The sequence below is a fragment of the Cherax quadricarinatus genome, chromosome 87, assembly GCF_038502225.1.
Source record: "Cherax quadricarinatus isolate ZL_2023a chromosome 87, ASM3850222v1, whole genome shotgun sequence".
Taxonomy (NCBI): Eukaryota; Metazoa; Arthropoda; class Malacostraca; order Decapoda; family Parastacidae; genus Cherax; species Cherax quadricarinatus.
In genome coordinates this window covers 2671103-2697994 of record NC_091378.1, presented here as the reverse complement: position 1 = coordinate 2697994, position 26892 = coordinate 2671103, and the positions used below count along the sequence as shown (strand labels likewise).

At 39.8% G+C, this 26892-nt stretch overlaps 1 protein-coding gene across 1 annotated transcript in view; it reads right to left on the bottom strand.

The window, feature by feature from the left end:
• Positions 1-343: 343 nt before the first annotated feature.
• Positions 344-26892, bottom strand: part of LOC128703774 (uncharacterized) — a 59252-nt gene continuing 32703 nt past the window's right edge. Inside the window, exons 3-9 of the mRNA XM_070103706.1 lie at positions 20109-20225; positions 19163-19267; positions 16820-16924; positions 9927-10061; positions 6211-6259; positions 1868-2139; positions 344-775 (exon numbers count right to left, since the gene is read on the bottom strand). Of these exons, the coding sequence (XP_069959807.1) occupies positions 359-775; positions 1868-2139; positions 6211-6259; positions 9927-10061; positions 16820-16924; positions 19163-19267; positions 20109-20225 (1200 nt within the window). The 3' untranslated portion in view covers positions 344-358. The remainder of the gene's footprint in view (positions 776-1867; positions 2140-6210; positions 6260-9926; positions 10062-16819; positions 16925-19162; positions 19268-20108; positions 20226-26892) is intronic.

Here is a 26892-nt window from a genome sequence, read left to right as displayed (position 1 = left end):
TAATATATCTTCCATTCTATCAAACGAGACCAAGAAACCGTGAATACAACTGTAAAGTCCATATGAAAATACACTGCAATGTCATTGTTTTAATCCAAAAATATGGTCACAGTTTTTTCTCATTATGCACTGCATGCTTCAGGATTTGTTTTATATGGTGCACACTTACCATACATATGCACTCTCTCATATCTAGGCCCGAATTTACCGCTCACAGCTTATTCGAGTGAGCTGAGCTCATGACGTAGTACTATGGCTTAGACCCTGGCTTCACAGCCACAGAACTACAGGACGGACCCTCAAAGGATTAAGTAGTGTGTAAGCATTAGGATTAGTCTGCCTGAAATGCTCAGGCATGTTAGTGGCTTTCTTTGTGCTTAACAATATTGTACTGCATGTAAACTACACATTGTGTACTATGCAAAGAAATAAATTTTTGAATTTTGAATCTGAATTTGATAGTGACCCCATGTGGTCTTACACAACAGCACTTTTTTGTTAAGGAAGCAATCCAGATTATAATACAGCACTGGACATTGAATATTTTATGGAAAGAAAATATGGAATACAAACCAGGTTTATAAAAATGGCTTATCGTGGTGCCAGGGTAGCAAGTCATCCTGGAACAGGAAACAGGTTGATAATTTACATCAGCTATTTTAACATTTTGCGATGTTACATTTTCATTTTCATCTAGGCAAATCTTCATTTCTGAATCATCAACGTTCCACTCTTCCATTTCATTGGCTGCGTTTTCTGGTTGAGCATTTTCTACCTAAAATACAAAGGACACAATTATACTTTAATATAAGCAAATAACATAAGCCTAATAACCACAATACTATTGTAAAAAAAAAAAAAAAAAGCTCTGACAATCTCTAGTACTTGTTAAAAAAAAAAAAAAAAAAAAAAAAGTAACCAAGGAACAAAGAATATTTCAAAGTAATACAGTACCTGTACTGCACAGAACTTTTCTGTTTCTGCAGGTTCACAAGCACAGTTTTTTAAAATGATTTTACAGTGTTTTGGGACACCAGTTTTAACAAAGTATACAGTTATGCATAAAACTGTGCATTCTTTAATAGTGTAAAACAAGGAATGGGTGTATGGTAGATTCTTAATGCAGGTGCATTAAGAATCTACCATGCACCCATTCTATAATGTATGTACTTGACAGTACAGAATAAATACAGCACCTCAAAATTATACAGTAAATTTCATAATGGCAGATTACAGTATAGAGCATGTGTAAATTCATTAACAATGAATGTCATAACAAATTTAACAAGGAAATAGTTTCTATCAAAGTGCAGTATTTGAAAATTGGAGTTTAATCCCTCAGGATAAGTATACTGCATTCAGCTACATACGAAAAACCTTCTTATGAACTTTAGAAACATTGCTTAATGAACTATGGACCAATTGCAAACCCGAAATCCCAAAACTACAATGAATAAGCACAAACGACTAATTTTATTTTTAGTCACCTTTTTGACATTCCAGACTTCCAGCCTCTGTGTTAAACTTAAAAGTTATTCAATACAGCCCCTTAAAGATGCAACATACCTAATGAAAAAAAAAAAAAGTCTTAAATCCTGAATGAAAAAAATCACTCGCCCAATAAATAGGACGAATCACTTGTAGAGAAAATATTAAAGGTAGGCCATTACTAATTCCTGTAAATATGGGGTATTTACAGGGTATTTTAAAAGTAGGATGTGGTAGTTAGCTATTTGGTTAAGTGCATTCTAACCTAACCACTCTGTGATCCAGCAAAATCACTAATCTGGCACTCTACAGATCCCAATGATGCCAGATTAGTGAATGTCAACCTGTACTATACATTAACTACCACAGCAATAAATACCTCTGGATATGCCTGTTTTTCAGCTTCAATAAGCTGTGCAACTAATGGCCTTCTTAGAGGACCATGATGTTCAAGTCTTATTGTCTTCTTTACACCATCCTTAAATTTTTGACCAGGTTTCAGAGAGGTTTTTGGTGATAAATTCTTAGACTCTTTGCAATGGATTGTGTACAGTGATGGGGATGAGGATCTAGGTTCATTACATTGGCCAGTATGGTGTGATGAAGATGAGGCCTTAGACTCTTCACTCTGGTCTGTCTGTAGTGATAAATCTGAAAAATATTAAGCACAAATCTGAAGTAAAAAAAAAAAATTATATAATTTTTTTTTTAACAAGTCGGCCGTCTCCCACCGAGGCAGAGTGACCCAAAAAGAAAGAAAATCCCCAAAAAGAAAATACTTTCATCATCATTCAACACTTTCACCTCACTCACACAATCACTATTTTTGCAGAGGTGCTCAGAATACAACAGATGAGAAGCATATACATATAAAGATACACAACATATCCCTCCAAACTGCCAATATCCCAAACTCCTCCTTTAACTCTGACTGTCGCAAGCCCACTTCTGAAACTTTCATTGTCACAAAATATTTGAAAAAAAAAAATTATTATTATGTTTTCTTACCATAATGTTGGGATTATTTTACCAAGCGTTTTAAGCCTAAAAAATTTTTTTTGCCATCAGTACTTACCGAGATACAGAGACGCAAAGTTGGCATAAAATGAGCCACGTATGGCAACAGCAGCGAATGCCACTCACCCGGTATTCTTTTATTTACTCCAATTCAAAGGTTTCTTGTATTTTCCAATATTTTTCTTTTCTAAGTAACTTATGTGGCCTGTGAGACCAAAGTAAGGTGGAGTGTTCAAATATACACTCATTGTTTACAACACAATAACTGCACAAACATTATCACTATTAGATTGTTTATAAAACTTGTTTACACAAACAATACAAAACATTGTTTATTACTATTGTTCTATAATATATATATACATATGTACAGTCACTGAACACTTTCCTAGAACTGCTGCAGCTTGTGGAAATCTTTGAAACATGGGTATATGCAGAGTGGTACTTGACACTCCTCACACAAAACGAGTCTCTCTGCATTTTTGTGGGCATTTTGTGATATGTCCACATACAAAACACATCTTCTGAGCACTTTTCTTGAGAGCAGTAGGAGGCATTTGTATGGGGTAGTGATCACCAGGCCTTAAACGAGATGGCATGTGTTGGTAATTTCGTGGGTGCTGGTCTATTGCAGGCGTTGCTCCTTGGTACTTGATTATTTGTCTGATGACTGACAAACAAAATTCACCATATTTTGGTTGGTTGTTGGTCTTCAACTTGTATATGTTATAAGCATTCAGCATGGAAATATCAAGAAGATGGAAAAAAAGTTTTATGTACCATTTATAACTCTTGCATACACAATCAGCAAACTCAATATGCATCTCACATTTGTCCACTAAGTGCATATTGAGATTGTAGTCCATGACAGCTGCAGGTTTTAGAATGGGTTCACTGGTCTCTCTATTCTGCCTGCCACTGTCTGCCATTTCATTTTGGTGAACTGATGTCAACAATGTGACATCACATGTCATGCCACCGAAATGCCATGATGTCATTGGCAGCAAAAGCCTGCACCTCACCTCTGAGTGCCAGCGTTGAACCTTGACATATGCTTATGATTACCACACACTGTGCCACACACGTCTGTCATGTTCACTCGCAAGAAATTACTGAGTAAGGGGATTGTGTACCAGTTATCAGTATATAATATATGCCCCTTACCAAGATATGGTTCCATCACTGTTCTAACCACATCACCAGAGATACCCAATAACTTCCTGGTATCTCTCAATGTATTACTGCCAGTGTACACAATAATATCCAAAACCAGACCACTTTTGCAATCACACAGTGCAAATAACTTTATACCAAAGCATTTCCTCTTGTTTGGTATGTACTGCTTGAATGAGAGTCTTCCTCTGAACAAAATCAAAGACTCGTCAATAACAAGCTTCCTGAAGGGATAAAAATACAAACACTTTTGTTTCAGGCACAAACACATTTCTGATCTTATATAACCTGTCGCTTCTGTCAGGCCTGGTTTTGTCTGAAAAGTGTAACATACGTAACAGTATCAAAAAACAATTGACTCCTATAATATCACTAAAACCTGGGATTGAAATCAGGCATTCCGTCGACCAGTATGTGGTGGCAGTGTGCTTATACACGTGGCATAAGCATTATTGTGGCAAAGAACAGGTACATCTCCGCCACAGTTGTGTCCTTCCACTGGTGTAGCCGTGACCTTGGTGAAAGAATTGTATTTGCCATGGTGTACTCATAGTATGTGTTGCTTTCCCTGACAATAATTTCCATCAGGGGTTCATCAAAGAATAACTGAAAGCATTCTAGTTCAGTGGCATTGTTCCCAAGTGTACACGATGGCCGTATTCCACTGTGTTTCATCAAAGTCGTGGGGATTGGGAATAAAATCGTCACCTTGCTGCCAATCCCAGATGCGGTCTGCTGGTGGGTTCAGGATATTGAAACGTGGTTGTGGTTGTGCAGGTTGTGGTTGTGGTTGTTGTGGGAGTGTGGGGTTGGGTGAGGCTGGTTGTGCTTGTGCAGAGTCGGCAGTATCAGTAGTAGCGTGGCCCGCTGCTGGTGCCACATGACTCATGCCACCGCCAACATCACCACCACCATCACCTTCCCCACGAGCATTACACATCCCCATTGTAACAATATCGTCATCTTCACTGTCAGGTCGTGGTGTAGGGCTACAAGATGTACTCCCAGATTTACTCCTTTGCCTTGGGAGGGCATAAGACACACTACCAGAATGCATGCTGCGGTGTACATACTGCTGTTTCACTGGCGAATATTTCCCCTCACTGTCGCTACTCGAGCTGCTTTCAATAACTTTGAAATCACTATCATTATCACTTTCACTGCTCAGATCCGAGTCCTGTAAATGGGGAAATAGTTTCCTTTTTCGTCCTGGTACAGGTGAACGTGAATGAGATGTGCCAGCACCAGAGGTGGACGGTTGTGGGTCATCTGGGTTTTCATCACTAATTACGTTATCCTGGGCACTGCCTTTGGTCACACCCTCTCTAAAACCATGAACTACACTTTCACTGGCACTCCCATCACTGTTAGAACTATCACTTGGGAACAGTAACCTCCAATCCGCCGAGGAGTGAGGTACTTCTTACCGCGAGGCATAGTGAAAATAGACTACAAGATGGCGATCTCACAATGCACCACTGAGTCCCAGATTTTTTTAACAGGGTGTACACCCACCACTGAGACCCATTCTCTCTCATGTAGGCCTACCAGCTTTCTCCCGCTTGATTTGAAGCCACTAGAATTTACACGTATAAATACGTCAGAAACATTGGCTCGTAAGACATATATATACGACTGAAACAGTCAAGGGGTTAAAGTGCAGGTATTGTACTTCCCATTTCCAGGACTCAAGTCCGGCTATATAAAAATAACAGGTTTCCCTGAATCCCTTCACTAAATATTACCCTGCTCACATCCCAACAGCTCATCAGGTCCCAAATACCATTCGTCTCCATTCACTCCTATCTAACACACTCGAGCACAATTGCTGAAAGTCCAAGCACCTCACCCATAAAACCTCCTTTACCCTCTCCCTCCAACGTTTTTGGGGATGACCCCTACCCCGCCTTCCTTCCCCTACAGATTTATACACTCTCCATATCATTCTACTTTGATCCATTCTCTCTAAATGACCAAACCACCTCAACAACCCCTCTTCAGCCCTCTGACTAATACTTTTATTAACTCCACACCTTCTCCTAATTTCCACACTCCAAATTTTCTGCATATTTACACCACACATTGCCCTTAGACAGGACATCTCCACTGCCACCAACCGCCTCCTCGCTGCAGCATTTACAACCCAAGCTTCACACCCATATAAGAGTGCTGGTACTACTATACTTTCATACATTCTCTTCTTTGCCTCCATAGATAACGGTTTTTGTCTCCACATATACCTCAACGCACCACAAACAAAGAACCTTCCCACTTTGTTACTGATATTAGAAAAATGCATAAGGGCCTACCTGGAATCTCAACCTCTCTCTCTCTCACTCTTTTCTCTTCCTCTCAAACATTCACTCTTTTCTCTCCCCCTCATAATCTCACTCTTTTCTCTCCCCCTCATACTCTCACTCTTCTCTCGCCCCTTCACATTCACTTTTGTCTCCCCCCTCACTCTCTCAAACTCTCATTCTCAACTGAAGTTATTAAATTATGGTACATTATAAAAAGTTTAGTATAACTCACCAGTGTCTGACTGCTTTCGTAACCACTGGGTTGTTTCTTCCTGCCCATCCTGCAAAACAACTCCACCTTAGAACAGTGAGAATAAAAAAAAAATATTGCTGAATGAATAGAGGCAAATGGAGTAAAACAACTATGCCCAACAGCTTTTATCCCATTCAGATTCTGAACCATCATAATACAGTATAGTAGTACTAATTTTTCTTTGCCACACTGGCTCTTTCCTACCATGCTAGTTTTACCAAAAGCAGGAAACACACTCATCACTGTTCACTGAACTGGATGAACAAAAGTAAATGTTTTTTTTGGGGGGTTAACCTATTATTATTATTATATTAAAAAATAAGCACTAAACCTGTGTGGGTTATACAGAGCTGCTGTGTGGTGATGTGGAAGGGTTGGGATCAGCAGACTTTGGGGTTCGTGCAGATGTAAAATTTAATTTTGCACCCAAACAAACTCCCAACTCAAGTTGATATAGACGAATAAATAGGCAAATATAGTACAAGGCAATTCTTTATTGACTACATTTCACCCATACAGCAAATTTTATTAAATCACAGACAGACTTTAATGTACTCTCTGCTCGGGTATGTTTGTGACTTGTGCCCACTGTGTAGGCACAACGTAGTCAATAGAGGATTGCATTATACAGTGGTCCCTCGTTTATCATCGTTAATCCGTTCCTGGAATTGCAACGATTATCAAAATAGAAGATTTTCGAATCAATTTTCCCCATAAGAAATAATGTAAATACAATTACAGTAATCTGTTCCTAACACCCAGAAGTATTAAAACAAAAATTTTTTTTACATGAAATATGGATGTAGTACATAAACAATACAATGGGACATGATGAATGAAACATTAACAGCATAACACTTACCTTTATTGGCAATTCTTCTTAGTGTATGGAAGACTGGAGGAGGAGAGAGATTGGATTAGTTACTGGTTGGGAGGGGAATCCCCTTCCATCAACACCTCAGGTACCAAGTCCTTTTCTGGGGTTACATACTTCTCTTCTCTGTTTCTTAATGCCACTAGGACCAGCTTGAGTCACTGGAGTCCTGTCTCGCAAAAAAAGTGTCCAGAGAGCTCCGTTTCTGGCATCTCTTTAAAACTTCCCTAAAATGGGCCAAGACTCTGTCACTGCACAAGTTGCCGATATGGCTTGCAACATCCTTCTCAGGGTGATGTTTCTCCATAAATCTTTCCATCCTACCCCACATTTCAAAAATCTCCTTAATTTCTGAAGAAGGCACCTTCTTCCATCTCTCTTCCTCCTCCTCTGCAGCAAGATTCTGAGCTGCGATCTGTTGCTGTTCCTGCTGAAGTTCTTGCAACTCCTCAGTGGTTAGCTCTTCGTTGTGGTCCTCCACCAACTCTTCCACATCCTCCAAACTCACATCCAACCCCATGGAACTCCCCAATGCCACAATAGATTTCACAACTGACATAGGCTCATCAGGGTCAGCCACAAACCCTTCAAAATCCCTCTTGTGGACACAATCTGGCCACAATTTTCTCCGAGCAACAACAGCTTTCTTAATTTCCTTTTTCTTTGCCACGATGGAAGATATGGTTGTATGGGGTTTGTTATACATCCTGGCCAGTTCAGCCACACATACGCCACTTTCATATTGATCGATGGTGTTTTTCTTAAATTCAATCGTATTTCTCACCTTCTTTACCAAAGGCTTGGCACTAGGAGCTTTCTTTGGAGCCATGGTAGCTTATTTAGCACTTGCAAGCACTAAAATGAATGGAATATTATGAAATATTTCGTATTAACAAGTGAGGGGACCTTTGCTCACTGGTAAACAATAGCACACTGGCTGGGAAGAGAGGCCAAGGCGGCTCAGAGCCATGAGTACGCGTCCAGGACGAATGACGATTAGCGAGTCAACCGACCATCTGTGAGCCAATGTTTGGACGAAAATAACAACGATTTCTGAAAAGGACGACTATCGAGCCTGACGATTATCGAGGGACCACTGTACTGCATTTGTGTATTTTCCAGCGACTCAGAATTGTGTACCATTTATCATCTTGATGAAATGGGTTGATTGGTTTCTGTTAAAAATCCAAAGAGTAAGTCTGTATTGAAAGTGGGACTCTCAGCAATTCCAGAGTGTGTCAGGGTGTTGCTGATGCTAAAAGTGAATTCTTGTGCTCTGATAGATAAGACAGTTTAACAAGAAATGGGGAATCGACAGGCCTGGCAGTCCTCATAGCAAGATGCTGGAAATGTGTGTGTTAACTATGGGAGAGTCTTGTGTGTCCAATTCAGCAATTATGCAAGCATAGTTTCCTATACCCAACAGTGATGGAAATATTGCCCATAACCCAGTTGATGTTTCAAACCAACATAGCTGCCAGTGGCTTCAGAGTTATTGATAAGGCACTGGAAAATGCAAAACTAACATGGACTTAAGGAAACTTGACAATAATTGTGACCTGACAATGATCCAGGTGGACTGAAATGTTGTCATGAACACTCTTAAGTGAGGGTTATTTGTAGTGAAAACTCCAAATTTGTTGAAGAGCCTTTCACCAGCATCAAGGCCCCTTTCCTACTTGAAGACAGCAATGAGAGCTACAGTTGCAAATGGCAGCTTTCTTGTCATACACCACAACCACCAATTTTTTTTCCATCAAGGCAAAAACGAGAATATACTGCCATTGCACTCCAATATAACTGTCTCAGTATTACATATTTCATCAAGAAATAAATTAAGTTCATTTTAATTATGTCCCTTAATTTTAGTCTATTCAATAATATATCATTCATTTGTATCCAAGAGCTTTATGATTGTATGTCCATACTTTTCTTATTTTGCTTTAGTTGCTGCCTCCCCTTGCATTCATTTTATTGAAATACCACTGAATAATACTCATTAAACAGTGAAGGCAACCATTCCCAGCCAGATTTTGTCACCAAGTGCAAAGAGAGGGTGCCACATGTGCAAAAATGCCAAGGTGTATCTGGAGTATACCTGAAGGGTGTTCCAAGGGTCAACACCCCAGTGGCCTGATCCATGACTAAGCCTTACGGTGGATCAGGGCTTGATCAACTAGGCTGTTACTGCTGGCCGACAGCAAACCAGCACACTTAAGGGGATTACCAATAGACCCCTGGCTGTCTTCAAGAAGGCACTGGACAGGCACCTAAAGTCAGTACCTGACCAGCCAGGCTGTGGTTCATACGCTGGGTAGCATGTGGCCAACAGGAACAGCCTGGTTGATCAGGCCCTGATCCACAATGAGGCCTGGTTACAGATCAGGCCATGGGGGCGTTGACTCCCGAAACCCTCTCCAGGTATACTCCAGGTATGAACCACAGCCTGGCTGGTCAAGTACTGACTTTAGGTAGGTATGGGGCGCACAAATTTTTTTTTTTCAACACATCGGCCGTCTCCCACCGAGGCAGGATGACCCCAAAAAGAAAAACACTTTCACCATCATTCATACAAAATCACTGTCTATGCAGAGGCATCCAGATATGACAGTTTAGATGTCACTCCAAACTGCCAATATCCCAACCCCCTCATTTATAGTGCAGGCATTGTACTTCCCACTCCAGTATTCAAGTCCCGGTACATAATAAAGTTAAGCAAAACAATCATTTGAAACCTAATTTCTACTTGTCACATCAGTGCTACTACAGTAACCTCTTCTTTCCTACCATAATTCCATTCTGATTATTTATAGCCTCTTACTGTGTTTCTGCAGCTTAAATTCTCTTGGTATATTTTAAGCTCCTGTTGATCGACATCAGAACAGATGGTACCAAGGTGGAAACGCTGAAGATGATTTGCTCTAAACCTTATACGTGGCTGGTACCTCACTCTCTCCTGAAAAATTCACAAACAAATTATACTGGTATTCTTATACAAAATAACATGAAGAGCCCATCACTGGTAGAGAATACAGGACTAGAAAATTTAAATCACATTTTCTGCCTTAAACAAATTTCAAACATAACTTTAAATGAAAAATACAGTTATGATGAAAGACTGTATACACTAAAGATGCCCTTATTGGCTAACAGGTAGAAATGAGAAGGCATGAGAATTGCATTTAAGGTCAAATGATTTCCCTGAATCCCTTCATAACTGCTACCTTGTTCATACTGCAACACCACATAAAGCCATAAAACCCACTTTTTTTCCACTCACTTTGATCCAAAACACTCACAAGTCTGCTGAATGTCAAAACCTTGAGCACCCAAAATCTCTTTTACCCCTTCCCTTCAACCCTTTTTGGGATGACCCCTAACCCTCCTTCCAACCTAGATTTATACATCACCTTTGTCATCCTATTCTGCTTCATCCTCTCTAAATGTCCATCCAGAACCCCATCCTAAACCCTCCAAATTGTTTCTTTGGTCATCCCACACTATCCAATTGCATGCTTCAAATTTTCTGCATAATATTCATGCTACATATTAATTTCAAACATAACATCACTACTGCCTTCTCTGCCTCACTGATGCTACATTTAATTCATACCCACTTCCATATGAAAGTGTTGGTACCACTATACTAAGGTACATTCCCCTTTTTTGCCTCCACTGGTAAATTTTTCATTCCATGGATGCCTCAACCCTCCATCTATTTTTTTAACCCATCTATTTCACATATACTTCACCTTGTCTTTCAGTAATGACCACTCAAATATTTAAAAACATTCACTTACATGACCTTTTTATGTGGTTACATCTCATCAACTGCAACTATTGGCTAATGAGGAATTTACAGCATTTTCAGAATTTCTTACTATTTTTTCTGACCTCAAAACCACTTTGTAGATCTAGAATTTTTCCTAAATTGTTCACATATTTACAGCGAAGATACCATAGTGCTACAGTATGTTCTAAATTTTTTGTTTAAATTATGAAGAGGTTTTTAGAATTACTCTAATCATAGTACTATATCTAAAGGTTAATACAAAGCTTGTCAGTGTAGAATATGAATTATTCATGATTTTAATATAATAACCTAAGTGACAAGGTTTTTAGATGTACAGTGGAACCCTGAATATTGGCTGTTGCATTCATCAGCCGAATCATATTTAAAGCGGTTTTTGGGCAGATATTTTGCTCCGTATTTCAGCCGGTGCCTCACAAATCGGCCGTATTATATGCATCAGCCCGCCTCCCACCGGGACGCCACACGTAGGCGAGTCAGTCTACCAGTGTCTCTTGGTGATTGACCATATACTCCGAGCATTCATCCAAACATTTCCTTAAAATCCATTGGTTTTTGTGCTTGTTTAATATGTGCGACTGTGAAATAAGCCATCATGGGCCCAATGGAAGATGTGGAGAGAGACAGGGAGTGTAGCAGGCATGCAGGGAGTGTAGCAGGGAGGCAGGGAGTGTAGCAGGCATGCAGGGAGTGTAGCAGGGAGGCAGGGAGTGTAGCAGGGAAACAAGGAGTGTGGGAGGCTTGAGTGTTCCAGGCAGGCAGGCAGGAAGGCAGGCAGTGTAGCAGGCATGCAGGGAGTGTAGCAGGCATGCAGGGAGTGTAGCAGGGAAACGGAGTGTGGAAGGGAAGCAGCACCCCTAGGGAGGGGGATGCCCCTTCCAAACAAGAATCAGTCCTCCCTCTCCTCCCTGTCTTCCATAGGCCAACAAGAGTCTTCAATAAAGGTATGTAATAGTGATTTAAATGTTCATTTATTTTATTTAATGCTCATTGTTTTGTGTATGTAAAACTATAATTAATCTTTAAAAATGTATTTTTTGTTAATATTTTTGGAGGAATACTTCCAATGCACTTGTTGCATTTAAGAACATTACGCCGCCAAACAAGACTATTTGCTAACGGATCCATACCTGGGCATGTCATCACCTGCCTTGGTGGGAGACGGCCGACTTGTTGGAAAAAAAAAAAAAAAAAAAAAAAAAAAAAAAAAAAAAAAAAAAAAAAAAAAAGAAAAACTATTGGAGGTGTGGAATGGATTAATTGTATTTACATTAATTCTTATCGGAAATATTGCTTCAAATTTAGGCCTTTTCGAATTTAGGCCGACCTTCTGGAACGGATTATGGCCAACTATAATTAATCTTTAAAAAATGTATTTTTTGTTAATATTTTTGGGTGACTGGAATGGATATTTTTTTTTTTTCTTCAACAAGTCGGCCGTCTCCCACCAAGGCAGGGTGACCCAAAGAGAAAGAAAATCCCCAAAAAGAAAATACTTTCATCATCATTCAACACTTTCACCTCACTCACACAATCACTGTTTTTGCAGAGGTGCCCAGAATACAACAGTTTAGAAGTATATACATATAAAAATACACAATAGTATATCTCTCCAAACTGCCAATATCCCAAACCCCTCCTTTAGAGTGCAGGCATTGTACTTCCCATTTCCAGGACTCAAGTCCGGTTATATAAAATAACCGGTTTCCCTGAATCCCTTCACTAAATATTACCCTGCTCACACTCCAACAGATCGTCAGGTCCCAAATACTATTTGTCTCCATTCACTCCTATCGAACATGCTCACGCACGCTTGCTGGAAGTCCAAACCCCTCGCCCACAACACCACCTGTACCCCCTACCTTCAACCTTTTCGAGGACGACCCCTACCCCGCCTTCCTTCCCCTACATATTTATACGCTCTCCATCTCATTCTACTTTGATCCATTCTCTCTAAATGACCAAACCACCTCAACAAACCCTCTTCAGCCCTCTAATCCTTTTATTAACTCCACACCTTCTCCTAATTTCCACACTCTGAATTTTCTGCATAATATTTACACCACACATTGCCCTTAGACAGGACATCTCCACTGCCTCTAACCACCTCCTTGCTGCAGCATTTACAACCCAAGTTTCACACCCATATAAGAGTGTTGGTACTACTATACTTCCATACATTCTCTTCTTTGCCTCCATAGATATCATTTTTTGCCTCCACATATACCTCAATGCACCACTCACCTTTTTACATTCATCAATTCTATGATTAACCTCATCCTTCATAAATCCATCTGTTGACACGTCAACTCCCAAATATCTGAAAACATTCACTTCTTCCATACTCCTCCTCCCCAATTTGATATCCAATTTTTCTTTATCTAAATCATTTGATCCTCTCATCACCTTACTCTTTTTTATGTTCACTCTCAACTTTCTACCTTTGCACATATTCCCAAATTCGTCCACTAAACTTTGCAATTTTTCTTTAGAATCTCCCATAAGCACAGTATCATCAGCAAAGTAGCTAACTTCCCATTTTGTATTTAATTCCCCATAATTTAATACCACCCCTCTCCCGAACACCCTAGCATTTACTTCTTTTACAACCCCATCTATAAATATATTAAACAACCATGGTGGCATTACACATCCCTGTCTAAGACCTACTTTTACCGGGAAGTAGTCTCTCTCTCTTCTACACACCCTAACCTGAGCCTCACTATCCTCAAAAACTCTTTACAGCATTTAGTAACTTACAACCTATTCCATATACTTGCAACATCTGCCACATAGATCCCCTATCCACTATCATATGCCTTTTCTAAATCCATAAACGCAATAAAAACTTCCCTACCTTTATCTAAATACTGCTCACATATATGTTTCAATGTAAACACTTGATCTACACATCCCCTACCCACTCTGAAACCTCCTTGCTCATCCGCAATTCTACATTCTGTCTTGCCTCTAATTCTTTCAATAATAACCCTACCGTACACTTTTCCTGGTATACTCAGTAAACTTATTCCTCTATAATTTTTACAATCTCTTTTGTCCCCCTTCCCTTTATATAAAGGGACTATACACACACACTGCCAATCCCTAGGTACCTTCCCCTCTTTCATACATTTTTTTTTTTTTTCAACAAGTCAGCCGTCTCCCACCGAGGCAGGGTGACCCAAAAAAGAAAGAAAATCCCCAAAAAGAATACTTTCATCATCATTCAACACTTTCACCACACTCGCACATTATCACTGTTTTTGCAGAGGTGCTCAGAATACAACAGTTTAGAAGCATACACATATAAAGATACACAACATATCCCTCCAAACTGCCAATATCCCAAACCCCTCCTTTAAAGTGCAGGCATTGTACTTCCCATTTCCAGGACTCATTTCCGACTATATGAAAATAACCGGTTTCCCTGAATCCCTTCACTAAATATTACCCTGCTCACCCTCCAACAGATCGTCAGGTCCCAAGTACCATTCGTCTCCATTCACTCCTATCTAACACGCCCACGCACGCTTGCTGGAAGTCCAGGCCCCTTGCCCACAAAACCTCCTTTACCCCCTCTCTCCAACCCTTTTGAGGACGACCCCTACCCCGCCTTCCTTCCCCTATAGATTTATATGCTTTCCATGTCATTCTACTTTGATCCATTCTCTCTAAACGACCAAACCACCTCAACAACCCCTCATACATTTATTAAACATTTTTTTATTATTATTATCACACTGGCCGATTCCCACCAAGGCAGGGTGGCCCGAAAAAGAAAAACTTTCACCATCATTCACTCCATCACTGTCTTGCCAGAAGGGTGCTTTACACTACAGTTTTTAAACTGCAACATTTACACCCCTCCTTCAGAGTGCAGGCACTGTACTTCCCATCTCCAGGACTCAAGTCCGGCCTGCTGGACTTAAGTCCAACTTGAGTACCAACCACTCCAACACTATGTCCCTCCCTGCTTTTAACATTTCTGTCATGATTAATTGTATTTACATTAATTTTTATGGGAAATATTGCTTCGAATTGAGGCCTTTTCAAATTTAGGCTGACCTTCTGGAACGGATTACGGCCAATATTCAGGGTTCCGTTGTACAGTAATTATGTACATATTTTAACTGCATAATATTACTGCACTACTACTACTATTACCTTGCTACACTCCACTCTGACTAGTGTAACTACTCCTACCTACTACTACTACTGCTGCTACTACCATCACCGCTACTTCCTTCATTTTTTCATCCTCTGTTTCTCCCGTTCCCTCCCTCTCACATGTAAACTGACTTCCCGCCTTCACACTTCTGTGTGACTAGTTAATGGTCCAAGTTGGACTGAAATGTCATCACGAGTTTCTTTTTCTCCTATGTGCGGATTATTTGTGCATTGTTCCAGTCACTGTATATTGTGACTTTGTTCTTTTTCCAATGTTTCACTGATCAGTTTATTCAACTTTATCGCTCATGTTAAGCCTTTTTTTGATATTTATGCATATTATTTCAGTGCGTGATTTTTCAACCATGACCCTTTGTTCTCGCTGCATCCCTGGTAAAGTGCCTCACTACCACTACCATATCATATTTTACAAACAAAACTTCACTCCATTTCTGTATTAACCAAGACAAATACTATACAGTATCCCCCATATCTGTGTGGGATACATTCCAAGACCTACCATGGATACCTGAAACAGTGGATAGCAGTGAACCCTATGTTATTTTTCGTTTACATACATACCTATGATAAACTTTAATTGAAAAATTATGCACAATAAGTGACGAATTAGCACTTTCACCAATGGGAAGCATCTCGTGGCTTCTCTCAGGCTTTGAAGAACTACCACTATCACTACTATTGTGCTTTGGGGCCATTATTAAGCAAAATTAAGGTTCATTTTTAGGCCATGGTAAACTGCGGATAACAAACTGAATCTGTGGATGTGGGGGTTTTACTGTATTAACTTTTTTAAACACATCAGCCGTTTCCCAGAGGCAGGGTGACCCAAAAAAGAAGAAACGCTTTCATCACTCGCTCATCACTGTCTTGCCAGAGGGATGTCAAAACTACAGCTCAAAACTGCAACACATCTCCACCCCTCCTTTTAGAGTGTAGGCACTGTACTTCCCAACTCCAAGACTCAAGTCTGGTTAATAGTTTCCCTGAATCCCTTCACAAATGTTATCTTGCTCACACTAACATATATAAAATGTTAATGTGTAACAAGGTTTATAATCTCTCAACAAAATTTTGTACAGTTTTTTTTAAGACTGTGTATAACTAGGGGGCTTTTCAATAGCTCTGAACTTGTGACCAATTCTACAACTTCTCTCTCTTTTCTTTTTTTTTTTTTAACACACTGGTTGTCTCCCACCGAGGCAGAATGAGCCGAAAAAAAAAAACCACTCGCTATCATTTACACTATCACTGTCTTGCCAGAGATGTGCAGATACAACAGTTTAGATGACTCCCCAAATAGCAAATATCCCTACCCTTCCTTTAGAGTGCAGACACTGTACATCCTACTAAAGCCACAAGAGCACCAAACTCGAGCATCAAACTCATACAGTCATGAATCTATGATAACCCTTGTTTTTCCATTCCTCCTGTAATCTAAATACTGTTTTTTTTTTATCTTAGCTTATCCCCCTCAATTCTGATGTACTCATTTGCTTATTCTCAAGTTGACTGTTAAGATACTACACCAGAACTGCAGTCTCAAGAATTGATCAGTATTTTTTATGATGTAAAGATCATTTTGAAGAAATCTAGGTATAAATACCAAATTACAGCAGCAGAGCTCTGCTCAAGTGTCCTATATTTTAAAGTATCCACTATTTATGGCACTTGTATACAATAAATGCAATTTACTAGGATCAAGAACAGTACAATACCTCATATATTTCAGCAATAATCCTCGCTAACTGAAATCCCTTTATATACAGAATCTTCATTTCTGTAATGGTTTTTCCTCCTACACCTGATGCTAATGAAGCCACCTGCATATATATGAAATAGATTAAGGTCAGTAAAATGCAATGTTCTACTTTTCAAAAATTAATTTCTAAGAGGTAAACAATTACTGGGCAATTCAGATTTCGAATCTTCCTGTTGAATAACAATTCCTGACTTTCATTTTCTTTTTAAACAGTGTTGCAATTTCACAGATACAACTAGAAACTTGTTCAATGCAATAAACCTGACTAGTCCTCTAACAGCTTACTATCAGGCAAATCCTATGTTCATAATTAAATGTTCATTCCTTTTATAATCACGTTTGTATTATTTAGACTATTTCATACAGTATTTTTTTTTAACATGCTGCTCATCTCCCATGAAGGCAGCGTGACCTAAAAAAGAAACATTTTCACCATCATTCATACTATTACTGTCTTGCCAGAGGCGCACAGATACGACAGCTCGGATGACCTTCCAAACAGCATATATCCCCACCCCTCCTTTAGAGTGCAGGCTTTGTACTTCCCACTACCAGAACTTAAGTATGGTTAACTGGTTTCCCTGAATCTCTTCATAGAACGTAACTTTGCTCACACTCCAGCTCATCAGGTCCCAAAAACCATTTTCCTCCGCACACTCCCAACACACACACCTGCTGGATATCTAAGCCCCTTCCACACAAAACCTCCTTTAACCCCCCTCCATCCTTTCCCAGGATGACCCCTACCCTTCAAAAACCCTCAGCCTTGTAATTTACCTGTTACACTTCCTGCCTCAAAATACCTTTCTTTGTATTTAGTAATTTTTTCATCTATATAATCCTCATCTTAACTATTTACACAATAACAGTACTGATCTCTGAATGCTTTTTATTTTTAACACATCAGCTATTTCCCATCAATGCAGAGTGACCCAAAAAAGGAGAAACACTTTCATCACTCGCTTCAACACTGTCTTGCCAGAGGCATGCCAATGCTACAGTTAAAAACTGCAACATATCTTTACCTCTCCTTCAGAGTGCAGGCACTACTTTTTTCCACCTCTAAGACTCGAGTCCGGCTAACCAGTTTTCCTGAATCCCTTCATGTTACTTTGCTCACACTCCAACAGCACCTCATAAAAACTATTTGCCTCCACTCACTCCTACCTAACATGCCCACACACTTTCTGGAAGCCTAAGCCCCTTACATACAGAACCTCTTTTACCCCCCATCCCTCTGTACACTGTATAAACACTAAGACTACAGTAGCATATTATTCTTTAAAGACTTGACCAAAAAGCTAAGCCTAATATGGGTATTGTAAGATGTTATATTATGTACATTATGCCCTTACTATGCATATAGCAACTTCTTTTGAAAATAAATACCCAGATCTGAGTTAAGGTCTAGTTGTAAATTTATCAGCACTGACCATTATACAGGTGCTCCTCAACTTATGATAGTTCGACTTAGGATAATTCAACTTTATGAAGATGCGAAAGCAATAACTTTGGGAGATGAAACTTAAGATAATTACCCAGCATGAATCTGGCAAGTCCATAACTTGTATTCATTTATTTACTTTTCAATACTGGTATTTAGTTAGTGACAGTAGTTATATATTTACTTACATATTTAGCAGATCATACGTATTTGACTTGCAACATTTTTAATTTGCAATGGGTTCGTCGAAATGTAACCCAATTGTAAGTCGAGGAGCACCTGTATAATACCAACGTCCAATAAAATGTTAGCATAAGAAAAATGCTGTATATCAAACTAGTTATAAGGATACACAGTATATACACAATAAATCAACATGTATACAGGAGGGCCCCACTTTACAGTGCTTCGCTTTACAATGTTTTCGCTAATACAGCTGTTTCAGTTATACCATTCTTCATTTATTCAGACTTCCTACAATAAATATAATCTCACTGTAAGCTAAGGATGAAAATATTTTAAGGTAAGTAATGTGTGCAATGTTTATGCACTTTTTAGGTCTAGTTATATTGTTCACTTAATATATGATAGTGTAAACATGTTATCAGGCTTTTATATGCATTTGAAAGTGAAAAAAGGGTATGATTCCCTTTGCAGTGATTTTTGCTTTACATAAGTAGCCTGGAACCTGACCTGTTGTATAGTGGGGCCTCCTGTAGGAAGGTTACAAGTGAATATACATCTAATTAATCTACTAGAATACACACTAGATATTTATTGATACATGTCTTTTCTCACTGCTTATTCTATATCAAAAGTAGTTCAAAGTTAATAAAGACGTATTTTAAACATCACCGTTGTGTTTAGGACTCCTTTTATCAGTGGTCCTTGTAACTTGTGAGGGTTTTGCAAGTCTTCTATCACCTTCATTTTTTCAATACCGTAGCGCTGATCAAGTTCCTGGATTGAAGAGAAATACTCCATACATTTGCAGATCCATAAATATTGTACAATATAAGAAACTACTGAAATAAAGATGTGTTAAATTGCATTCCATCACAAACAGAATATGTCACTTAATTATATATATAGCTTATCACATACTGCGTAAGATTTCAAATGCCGTACTGATAAATTCATATTAAGTTACTATGAAAACATATAGCCCAAACTGAAATCTGCATAATTCTTAAAATCTGAAATTCAAAACTTATATGTAGTTGAACAGCTTATGCTGTTGGGAAGAAATCAGCATAGATAGATCCATGTCTTAGGCAGTTCACAGATTGTTCAACAGGTTGTCAGTGTCTTAACAATCAGGAATCTGTTCATGCTTTTAAGGCACAGTTGAGAACACATCTCATTTATACAGCACATGATCCTGATGATTAATAATTATTAATTATTGATTAATTAATTTCCTCAGTAGTAAACATAAAAGGTAAAGATTTTATTTCTTTGTAAAAGTTACAATGTGTAATTACAGTTTTGGTTTGCCAAGTACAAAGAAAGCTGCTATCATGTCGGGCAGACTAATCCTTGTACATAATAACTACTTAAATCTAGACAAGATATGAGTGGTTAACTTTTATTAAAATCTTTATTGAAGTAGCATAATGATGAGGCAGTGCTAAACCTTCAAGAGTTGTAGATTATTTTTCTCAGCCGAGTCCAAAATGAAGATTATCATAGTTAATGTAAAATTGTTATACACTATATATACACACATCTATGTACCCCACCAATGTCTGTAATTTTTTTATAAATAAACATTTAATTTGATTTTGATATTCTTAAATACCTTTTGAAATTCATCTCCCCATATCTTGATCATAGTGGAGAACTGTAATATGTGAGACTGGAGTTCTTTTGAGGCCTCAGCATGAGCAATGTGAATTTGCTCTAACTTCTCCTGAAGCTGTCAAGAGAAATGAGAATATCATAAGTAGATTTTCAAAGAATACACGCACTAAGTTTGAATAAGCTACCATCATAACAAATCGTCGAAATCTGTTCATCAAAAATACAGTGGAATACTTTTAGTCATATTCAGAATACTATGATGTCAAAATTTTGGCACTATTTGAAAATTATATGGCCATTTAGTTCAACATGAATTTGATTAAATGGCTCAGCCTGACAACAGTCCTAGTGGGCGGAAGTGGTATGTGATGGGAGACTGACATTTGGAGACTACGGCCCTTGCTCTACTTATCATATTAAAATCTCCATAGATAAACTTAACACAAAAAGTAAGGGAAACCCTTACTCACAAGCTTCCTGGTTCTAATAGGATCCCTAAAGACAATAGCTGTTATACATACTAACGTAAATTCCTTCCAATTAACTGGCAGTTCTCTTATCTCGCCTATAATATATTCCCATCTTCTATTCACGTGCATATTTTTCTAGTCATACACACTACTTAAGATACCTGCCAGGTCTTCTCAACCTATAAAGTACAAAAAAGATAAATCCATAGTAACCTTACAAAGCACTGTCAAAACACTAGCTATATATTTCACATTAATGTTTACTTAAAAACTAGACAAAAATCATAAAAATCTTTGAAAGGGCTCTAAGAAGCAACATTGCCACCCATCAGTTACACATCAGATACCCATCAGTTACACAGCCCAGGGCAGCATGGGTTTAGAGCAGGTCGCCCCTGTCTGTCCCAACTACTGGATGCTCTAGATGACAGACAAAATGCAGATGTAATATACACAGACTTTGCAAAAGCCTTTGACAAGTGTGACCATGGTGTAATAGTGCACAAAATGTGTGATAAAGGAATAACAGGAAAAGTTGGTAGATGGATCTATAATTTCCTAACAAATAGAACACAATGAGTAGTAGTAAACAGAGTAAAGTCTGATGCAGCTACAGTGAAAAAGCTCTGTTCCACAAGGCACAGTACTTTCTCCCATCTTGTTCCTCATCCTCATATCTGACAGACAAGGATGTAAGCCACAGCACCGTGTCTTAATTTGCAGATGACACCCGAATTTGCATGACAGTGTCCTCCATTGAAGACACCACAAGACTCCAGGTGGACATCAACCAAATCTTTAAATGGGCCACAGAAAACAACATGAAGTTCAATGATGAGAAATTTCAATTACTCTGATAAGGAAAACGTGAGGAAATTAAAACTACATCAGAGTATAAAACAAATTCCAACCACACAATAGAGCAAAAAACCAATGTAAAAGACCTGGGAGTGATCATGTCAGAGGATTTCACCTTCAAAGACGACAACACTGTATCAATCATGTCTGCTAGAAAAATGACAGGATGGATAACGAGAACCTTCAAAACTAGGGATGCCAAGCCCATGATGACACTATTCAGGTCGCTTGTTCTATCTAGGCTGGAATATAGCTGCACACTAACAGTACCTTTCAAGGAGGTGAAATTGCTGACCTAGAAAATGTACAGACAACCTTCATGGTACACATAACTGCGATAAAATGCCTCAATTACTGGGAATGCTTGAAGTTCCTGAATCTGTACTCCCTAGAATGCAGGCAGGAGAGATGCATGATTATATACACTTGGAAAATCCTAGAAGGATTAGTACCAAACTTGCACATGAAAATCACTCTCTATGAAAGCGAAGCTCGGCAGACGATGCAACATCCCCCCAATGAAAAGGAGGGGTGCCACTAGCACAATAAGAGACAACACAATAAGTGCCAGGTGCCCAAGACTGTTCAACTGCCTACCAGCATACATAAGGATTACCAATAGACCCCTGGATGTATTCAAGAAGTCACTGGACAGGCACCTAAAGTCGGTACCTAACCATCTGGGCTGTGGTTTGTAAGTCAGGTTGTGTGCAGCCAACAGTAACAGCCTGGCTGATCAGGCCCTGATCCACCATGAGGCCTGGTCACAGACCAGGCCACAGGGGCACTGACCTCCAGAACCCTCTCCAGGTATAATCCAGGTTATATAAATATAGTATGCACATCAGGTATGTTATATAACAGGACAAAGTAGTCAAACTTTTACCATTATTCATGTATTAATATAGTAGCTCAATTGCTAGCGCAGTCAGCTCACAAACTGAGGTCTTGGGGTCGACCCTAAGCATGGGTGGAAACATTAGGACGTGTTTCCTTAGGACATCTGCTGTCCCTGTTCACTTATCAGTAAAATAGGTACCTGGGTGTCAATCGACTGATGTGGGTTGCATCCTGGAACAAAACTGACCTAATTTGCCAGAAATGTTCTGCATTGTTCTGCATGTTCGCGGCTTTCACTGAGACCCACATAAAGGATCACTTGGACAACGAAGTATGGATCCCAGGTTACAACCTATACAGATGTGACAGAGTGAACAGGCAAAAGGGGGGGGTTGGCCTGTACATTGCAGAGTCACTTGTTTGCACAGAACTGCTTAATGCCTCAAATGACGTAGTGGAAGTTTTAGCAGTAAAGGTCGAGAACCAAAACCTAGTCATTGTGGTAGTCTACAAGCCTCCGGATGCAACATCCCAGCAATTCCAGGAACAGCTGTTAAAAATTGACCACTGTCTGGAAAATCTTCCAGCTCCTGCACCCAACATCTTGCTCCTGGGGGATTTCAACTTAAGGCACCTAAAATGGAGGAATATAGCAAATAATATTGTTGCAGTAATAACACCAGGAGGCAGCTCTGATGAAAACTCACACTCACACGAGCTTTTAAATCTCTGCACAAAATTCAATTTAAACCAGCAAATAATAGAGCCTACAAGACTGGAGAATACACTAGACCTCATCTTCACTAACAATGATGATCTGATAAGAAATGTCACCATATCAAAAACAATATACTCAGATCACAACATAATTGAGGTTCAGACATGTATGCATGGAGCCCCAGACCGACAAAATGAGACTAGTCACGAGGGAGCATTCACCAAATTCAACTTCAATAACAAAAACATAAAGTGGGACCAAGTAAACCAAGTCCTAACCGATATAAGCTGGGAAGATATACTAAGCAACACAGACCCAAACTTATGCCTAGAACAGATTAACTCGGTGGCACTCGATGTATGCACAAGGCTTATTCCTCTAAGAAAAAGGAGGAGTAGATGTAAAATAGAAAGAGACAGGCGCTCCCTTTACAGGCGACGGAAAAGAATAACAGAGCGGTTAAAAGAGGTCAATATATCTGAAATGCGCAGGGAGACACTGGTCAGAGAAATAGCAAGCATCGAACTTAAGCTAAAAGAATCCTTTAGGAGTCAGGAATCGCGGGAAGAACTAAAAGCCATAAATGAAATCGAAAGAAACCCAAAGTATTTCTTCTCCTATGCCAAATCAAAATCGAGAACAACGTCCAGTATTGGGCCCCTACTTAAACAAGATGGGTCCTACACAGATGACAGCAAGGAAATGAGTGAGCTACTCAAGTCCCAATATGACTCAGTTTTTAGCAAGCCGCTAACCAGACTGAGAGTCGAAGACCAAAATGAATTTTTTATGAGAGAGCCACAAAATTTGACTAACACAAGCCTATCCGATGTTATCCTGACGCCAAATGACTTCGAACAGGCGATAAATGACATGCCCATGCACTCTGCCCCAGGGCCAGACTCATGGAACTCTGTGTTCATCAAGAACTGCAAGAAGCCCCTATCACGAGCCTTTTCCATCCTATGGAGAGGGAGCATGGACACGGGGGTCGTCCCTCAGTTACTAAAAACAACAGACATAGCCCCACTCCACAAAGGGGGCAGTAAAGCAACAGCAAAGAACTACAGACCAATAGCACTAACATCCCATATCATAAAAATCTTTGAAAGGGTCCTAAGAAGCAAGATCACCACCCATCTAGAAACCCATCAGTTACACAACCCAGGGCAACATGGGTTTAGAACAGGTCGCTCCTGTCTGTCTCAACTACTGGATCACTACGACAAGGTCCTAAATGCACTAGAAGACAAAAAGAATGCAGATGTAATATATACAGACTTTGCAAAAGCCTTCGACAAGTGTGACCATGGCGTAATAGCGCACAAAATGCGCGCTAAAGGAATAACAGGAAAAGTCGGTCGATGGATCTATAATTTCCTCACTAACAGAACACAGAGAGTAGTCGTCAACAGAGTAAAGTCCGAGGCAGCTACGGTGAAAAGCTCTGTCCCACAAGGCACAGTACTAGCTCCCATCTTGTTCCTCATCCTCATATCCGACATAGACAAGGATGTCAGCCACAGCACCGTGTCTTCCTTTGCAGATGACACCCGAATCTGCATGACAGTGTCTTCCATTGCAGACACTGAAAGGCTCCAGGCGGACATCAACCAAATCTTTCAGTGGGCTGCAGAAAACAATATGAAGTTCAACGATGAGAAATTTCAATTACTCAGATATGGTAAACATGAGGAAATTAAATCTTCATCAGAGTACAAAACAAATTCTGGCCACAAAATAGAGCGAAACACCAACGTCAAAGACCTAGGAGTGATTATGTCGGAGGATCTCACCTTCAAGGACCATAACATTGTATCAATCGCATCTGCTAGAAAAATGACAGGATGGATAATGAGAACCTTCAAAACTAGGGAGGCCAAGCCCATGATGACACTCTTCAGGTCACTTGTTCTATCTAGGCTGGAATATTGCTGCACTCTAACAGCACCTTTCAAGGCAGGTGAAATTGCCGACCTAGAAAATGTACAGAGAACTTTCACGGCGCGCATAACGGAGATAAAACACCTCAATTACTGGGAGCGCTTGAGGTTTCTAAACCTGTATTCCCTGGAACGCAGGAGGGAGAGATACATGATTATATACACCTGGAAAATCCTAGAGGGACTAGTACCAAACTTGCACACGAAAATCACTCACTACGAAAGCAAAAGACTTGGCAGACGATGCACCATCCCCCCAATGAAAAGCAGGGGTGTCACTAGCACGTTAAGAGACCATACAATAAGTGTCAGGGGCCCGAGACTGTTCAACTGCCTCCCAGCACACATAAGGGGGATTACCAACAGACCCCTGGCAGTCTTCAAGCTGGCACTGGACAAGCAACTAAAGTCAGTTCCTGATCAGCCGGGCTGTGGCTCGTACGTTGGTTTGCGTGCAGCCAGCAGCAACAGCCTGGTTGATCAGGCGCTGATCCACCAGGAGGCCTGGTCACAGACCGGGCCGCGGGGGCGTTGACCCCCGAAACTCTCTCCAGGTAAACTCCAGGTAATAACAGTGGACCCTCAGCTAACGATATTAATCCGTTCCTGAAAGCTCATCGTATGCTGAAATTATCGTTAGCTGAATTAATTTTCCCCATAAGAAATAATGGAAATCAAATTAATCCGTGCAAGACACCCCAAAGTATGAAAAAAAGAATTTTTTTACCACATGAAATATTAATTTTAATACACACAAACTGACACTTACCTTTATTGAAGATCTGGTGATGATTGATGGGATGGGAGGAGGGGAGTGTGTGGAAGTTGTTAATGTTTAGAAGGGGAATCCCCTTCCATTAGGACTTGAGGTATCAAGTCCTTTTCCGAGGTTACTTCCCTTCTTTTAATGCCACTAGGACCAGCTTAAGAGTCACTGGACCTCTGTCGCACAACATATCTGTCCAAAGAGGCCTGTACCTCCCATTCCTTTATGATTTGTCTAAAGTGGTTGTTGCAACCCCTTAATGGGTTGCAATGATTATTATGTATATATATAATTATTACCTTTTCATTTAATTTTATATTGCTTATATTTGCGATAATAGCTAAATCGTAAATGTATTGCTTTATATTGTTATTTGACGTAGCTTCCTTTGTTAGGTAGGATGTAATATATTATGTGCTCAGTTCAAGTCTTGATTGTCTAACTACTGTAATTATTGCTCTTTGCTCGTTATTCTGCCGGCTTCTGTTGCTGGGCAGTACTGTCCACGGAGCTATCACGTGATCGAGGGGGGGTGTCCTCACCTCGCTTGAAGTATTCAGTCTGGTCTAGACTCTCTTGGTGGTCGGACAGATTGTCTGTCATTATTCTTGTTAGTTCTGTAGAACTCTGTTCACAGAACATTGTATAGACTTAGTGATTTTCGACGTTATACTGAGGTTGTGTGTCGCATAGACACTTTGAGCATCTCATGTCCTGAGCTGTAGCTTCTGACCTAACGTTGTACTGGTATCTGTGTATTATCACAGTTGGGGATTTTCTTATGCTGAACTTAGATTCAGTATTATAGGAGTTTTATGACTTTCGTGGAGGATCTGCTGATGGTGGAACAGGTCAGTGGAGCAGTGCCGCGTGCCTCGTTGTGCTCCGGGTTTTCTCGTGTTTACACGGTCGCTCTTACATGCTAGAACTTTAATTTGTGCCATCAATCCTATACGATACATCCCTATAGCGCCTGGAACCAATCTTGGGCAGAAAACATTATATACCGAGTCAAAAAAGGAGAATTAGTGTGCACTACCTAGCAGAGTTTACTGCCAGAGGGGAATCATAGGCCTGTGTTCCGTGTGCAAAATAATAATAATAGAACTTTTCTTTGTCAGAGGAAAGAAAGTCTCCCTGATAACATTGTGTATAAATAGTGTATAGTGTATACTACAGTGGCTCCC